At 38.3% G+C, this 5,977-nt stretch overlaps 1 protein-coding gene across 1 annotated transcript; it reads right to left on the reverse strand.

Annotated features, from left to right (window-relative positions):
• Nucleotides 1-344: 344 nt before the first annotated feature.
• On the reverse strand, nt 345-2,675 carry LOC108671018 (mitochondrial import inner membrane translocase subunit Tim21; the record flags this gene model as incomplete). Its single annotated transcript, XM_018158504.2, is given in 5 exon segments — nt 345-907; nt 1,412-1,511; nt 1,754-1,875; nt 2,089-2,204; nt 2,398-2,675. Coding segments are annotated over 5 exon segments (793 nt in total), but the record flags the coding sequence as incomplete, so codon positions are not given.
• Nucleotides 2,676-5,977: the final 3,302 nt, after the last annotated feature.

The following is a 5,977-nucleotide window of genomic DNA, read 5'->3' on the forward strand; positions in this document are numbered from 1 at the left end:
TAGTTGAATGGCACATGCGAAAAATGATTTTGCGAGATGAGGATGCATGTCCAAGCCCAATTCTTGACAAAATAGAGGCCATTAAAAGCTGTACAATACTCGAAAAGATGCAAAGACCCGCTGAAGAAATACATTTCAACACGACATGTTCACTGTATTACACAAGAAGTACAGCACTCACCGTTATGTACGGTATCTAGATACGCAGCTTCATATTTTCGCAGGGTGCTAGCCACAAACGGCGCGGGAAGCATTAGTGTCTTCCACGCACCTATCTTCACGATAGAATACACTTCACTCCCACAAAAATTTTGTAATATAAGTGAATTCATTATTAAACATTCATAAAAAATGCATTAGCTGCTTTATACTTTCAAAATAACAATTTACAAAAAAGTTACATCATTGATTTTCGGCTTCATATTGTAAAAAATATTTTAAATACATACAAATTCAACCAAGAACAGTGGAAGAATATCGTTCGTAACAACAGACTAATAAAAGAGCAAGTAAGCTATAGTTTACTAACAAAACAAATAAGGTTTTGACTCGGGTTCTGTAAACATTAGCCGTATTTCAATATTAGTATTTGAAAGAATTAGATCGGATTCATGAATAACAGTCAAGTTCATGGGTCTGAACTGAGTTCTCACTTTGGAATCGGAGCCACTAACAGCAGCTACGACTACAAGTGGCAATAAGCAAAAGTTTTTAGATTCATTTGAATAAATTATTTGTATGTTGGGAAGATGGGCGTGAGTTCTCCTGATCCAGCAGCAGACATGGAGTGGCCGAGCGAGCTGCCGGTGTCGTCCGTGATGCCTCGGTTGTCCTGAACTACAATCACCTCCTGGGGGTACTGGTCAAGCTGCACGTACAGGTAGCGGTAGTACCATCCACTGGGGCTCTGTAAACCATCAGTCTCAAGTTTAACAAATACACAATGTAAAAATATGTCAAGAACCTCAGATACAGCATATAATATTTACTTGGTCAAAAGGTGAATGCTCCAGAAATAGTAACAAAATACCGGAATTTATAGGGTATACTTGCAAAAAATAGGCAAGAACATCAGTACTAAGACCATCTACGTACAGATGACAGTTCAATATATTCTACTAATAATAAACTGTAGGTAGTGGTTGTTGGAGAGTATTTATAGGTAATGTTTAATGTGGCTGGTTTTCACTGGTACACATGTAAAACGGATTATTTTTGTTTTAAAAATGATGCAATGAGAAATTTTTAGATTGAAAGTAATTGAGGGTACCAATATTATTAACAATTTAACTTAAGACACAAGAATATAAGTCTACTAAATGTATAGATATTCTTAATCACAAGAATTTTATTTACAATATTTACCATTCCACTACTTGAAAGTTATAGCTTTTGCTGTGAACAAGCTTACATCTCTGGCATCAAGCCAAGCTGTTCCTTTGCGCCGACTCCCTTTGATATGAAACATGATACGCATGCCCCTCTGGCCATCAGCTTCATAAGTCATTTGGCTAGAGAGAAAAGAAAGCATTTGTGTCTAGGACCAAGATAACAAGCTTTGAATCCAATGAAACAAATACTGAACAATCTCACATTAGAATATTAAAGGTCTCTCAATCATTTAACAATTCACAAAACTAATTTTAAACCATTGCCAAAGAAGGAAAGAACACATTTGAAACCAAGTTCACTGTTGATTAGATACATATTTACATTACATTAAACAATAGAAAGAATAGAACTGTAGCCTCACCTAACATGTGTGCGTCTGCCACGTCTGGTCTCTTCTCCGTAGCACTTGAGACCATCGCTACCAAGTACATCCTGGACGCGTGGATGAGCACAGCACTTCTTAACAGCATCGCTGTACACACTCTGTAACAACAATAAATAAATAATAAACTATTCCAAATAAGTATTTAACCAATTTTTATGTAAATAATCACTGGATACAATTATTAACAGAAAGGTCAAAATAGATGCAAATTAGAGAAGAATTATTGTAAACACTCAAATTGCTACCTTAATTGAGGATGCAATGTGTGTAATAGTAATTTAAAAATCAGATGAAATTATTATATATTGCACCTGAGGGGAGAATGAAGCAAAGAGTTCTCCAAAGACTGTGTAGAAAAGATAGCCAGTCACACCCAGGCCAACAAGAACAATAGCAGAATAGTATGTAGTCTTGGTTGCCTCTTTAGCTGAAAACAAAAGTAGTAAACATGTGAACTATTATTCCAATTGTGTTGATATTTGAGGGATTTATTATTGCAACTTTCAAGATCAAACAGAAAATACCTGAGAATGTTGAGGTATTCATTTGATGACCATTATTCAAGTATTAATTTATAGTGGATGACAGACACAAACCTTTCTCAGAGGTAAAAATCTTACCTTTCTCTGAAAATTTAACATCTTTTCTGACATGCTTGGAGAGTGCCTGTTCTTTAGCACCCACACAAGTTGAATGAAATGTACATATATTTGTAAAACAGATAGGGTTTGCCTTTGCATTAACCCTATAGAGTGATGGGTTTGAATTTCTTTTATAATTAGTTGTAGCCCAAAATAGTGAATTCAATGACACTAGAGGCTTAATTTCTTGCTTTATGAACATAGAGGCTTTCATATTCTGGCACATTAATGGTTGGCACATGTGGGATTTATTCATAGTAGTACCATAACACAATATTTTATTGTGCCTTGATAGTGTAGACATGGAGATGAAGGAATTAATAACTGGAAGGCCCATGATGGAGTAGGCCTATTGTGATAATTTGGTTATGGGAATGCTAAGGATATAGACATATAGATCCAGTTGAATCACTTGAATGATGGTTCTTTTTTGTACCAAATTGTATTTCTGCAACAAAAATTGGTTTGCATATAATTATTTAATATATGTAGTAATATATACCATATTAACATTAGATGAGAGAATTTAGGTACTTCTTTAAACCTGGAGATCAATGACCATAGAATTTATTGGTTTAAATTTTCAGGGACAAATATTTCTCTAAATGACATTGGTTGATCAAAATGCTGGTTTTAGCCTTTTAGGAAGTAATTTTAATTTCTTTAAAACATTTTAAATGTGACAATGTTCATTCATTTTCAAGTTAGCAATAGGAAGCATTGAATACCATAAAAGGGGGTTACTTTGACTCCCGGGGACTTTAGTTTTTTTAACAAAAATCCCCAAAACTCAAAAACTATTTGACATAGGATAACTTGGTCATTGGCATTAAAGGCCTAATACTGAGGGCTGAGGCTATGTAGGTAACACAATAGAAAGATTAAAAAAGTTTGCATATCTAATAGGTTAAAAAATTAAAAATGTGACCCACAAAAAGTGCTATTATATAAACTATAAAGCCCTGTCCTAGAAACCCCCCTCCCCATTTCTTTCATTTTTTGGTAAAATAACTCCAGGTTTTGGTGCATTGTAGTAGAACTCTTCTAGCTAGTTACATATCATATATGCAAATGAAATCATATATAGTACACATACACCTAGCCTGACCTAGGCTAGGCTATTAATGTTTTTCCTTTATGTTTCAGAATTCAGACTCTAGTCACTCTACAGAGTCTAATTCTCTTATACGCCATAATACGGTACCGGTATATGAAAATTTCAACTTAATTCCCAAGCCAGTCAATATTACCCCATCAGGGCTGACATTAGGTGGTCAAAGTTCCCCCATTGGGGGCAGCACCCCCCATTTGCAAACTATGACACAGTTGACAGACTAGACACTTCCTCAAATTTGTCATTTGCAAAAGTACCTAACTAGGAAGAGTTCTACTACAATGCACCAAAACCTGGAGTTATATTGCCAGAAAATAAAATTGATTTTACCACCCAGTCAAAGATAGGACCCCAAGAGAGGGGATATTGGGTAACAATGACCATCACTTTTTTTTAAATTAGGTACATCAAAACAAAAGTATGAGAGGCAGGAGCCAGCAATTTATGGTGAGTGAACCTAGAGTATATACTATATAGACCTGTATTTTGCAGGTTTCAATTCAAGTTTAATTTAGGTAGCTAGTAAAAAATGGCATCATCCAAAAAAAGTAGTCAAAGTAACCCCCTTTTACGGTACTGAAATTTTGATGGAAATAACTCAAATAAGTACATAATACATGTTTCATGTTAGCCTAATCATGATCCCTTCCCTCAAGAACGAGGCCTACTCAGGCTACTGCCTGTGCCTATAACACATTAAACATTTTGACCGCAAGCCACCAGACAGATCAGATCTCTATTGAATTAGATCTAGCAGGGAAGTAGCCTGCCGTAGTATGGCCCAGCATCGTCTGCCAATACTTGAAAAAAAAATAAAATTTACACCACCCGGACTGAGCGTGCCGGAGCTGTCCGTCCCCCCGTGTGTCGAATCGGCCTACGGTCGAATGGCCACGCGTCGAAGGACGATAGATTCTGCAACAGAATTATGCTATCTGAAGCCTAACACTAGACGCTGTGAGCTAAAAGTTACGTAATTTAGAGAAGCTGTGGAAGTCGCTCGTCGAAGGACGGTAGATTTTGGAACAGAATTATGCTTTCTGAAAACTAACTTCGGATGTTGTGAGCTAAGGCCTACGCAGCCGTGCACCACCAAATTTGTGCACCAATCAGCCTTGAAAGGAACGCCTAGCATTTTTTCGGATGACCACCACCAATCAGCCGCGGATTAAGCCATCCGTCGGTAACCAGCCCGTGACTGCGTGAAATCATCTTGCTATTAAATATTAGGAGCTTTATGCCACCACATTCTGAAGCGAATAGCCCAGAGAGTAAGTGTTGTCCATCACTGAACGTTGCATCGAATCATCACTTCATACCCTGAGTTTAGCTCAAACTGTAACTTGCGGACGACGGACTGCGACCAAGCATAGTTCTGTTCCAAAATCTATCGTCCCTCAACGAGCGACTTCCACAGCTTCACTAAATTACGTAACGTTTAGCTCACAGCATCTGGGGTTAGGTTTCAGATAGCATAGTTCCAAAATTTAACGTCGTACGACGCGTGGCCGTTCGACCGTAGGTCGATTCGACACACGGCTAGATACGGACAGCTCCGGCGCGCTCCGTCCGGGTGGTGTGAATTTTTTTTTTTTTTCGAGTATTGGCAGACGATGCTGGGCCATACTACGTCAGGCTACTTTCCTGTGGGCTGATTGATCTAATTCAATGGATATGATCTGTCTGGTGGCTTGCGGCTGATAATGTTACAGTCAAAAAGTGTTATAGACTTCGTTCTTGAGAGAAGGGATCATGATAGTCCATTCGATGCACGGCGGTGAAGGTCTCCGGCAGGCGTCTCCAAGTCCCATGGTTATTTAATATGAGCCGGCAACTGGAGATAGTCCCATGGTTCAACCAAAGTCTTGCCCCGGTTTAGGTGGCACTCGTTAGTGTTGTCACTAAAACCGAAGTGTTGACACAGTTACGTGTCGAAATTTGAGTGTACGATCGTCTTGGCCTAAGCTAAATTATAAGTGACGGACAGAATTATTACAAAAAAGTCGGGAATTAAATTTTTCATAAATAAGCCAAAGAATTTTGTCAGGCCAATGCATTTTAAAAGGCCACATATGACATATGCGAAATTTGGCCTGAAAAGGCCCATCTGGCAACTCTGGTCAATGGTTCATCAACGATGCATGACAAATTGAACCGAATGGACGAGCTCGCCTTCTACGCGATGGCGAGGTCTAAGACTAAGTTTTTTGACGGAGTTATAAACAAAAATACCTAAAACTTTTACCTCGCTCCGCAGCGGGAGACTGCTTCAAAATAACTCTAGTTGCTCTGCCTGCAATGAACCAGCTAGTTGCCTCTGAACACGTCAAGCATCAAAAATTTTAGTTGCGTCATCTAGTAGACGTAACTAATCGCCCCGTGTATAAGCACCTTATATACTGGTGACTGTGGTGATTCAGTCATCTAAAGTCTAGACTGACAGCG

This window comes from Hyalella azteca, unplaced genomic scaffold, assembly GCF_000764305.2.
Source record: "Hyalella azteca isolate HAZT.00-mixed unplaced genomic scaffold, Hazt_2.0.2 contig6929, whole genome shotgun sequence".
In the NCBI taxonomy this organism is placed as follows: Eukaryota; Metazoa; Arthropoda; class Malacostraca; order Amphipoda; family Hyalellidae; genus Hyalella; species Hyalella azteca.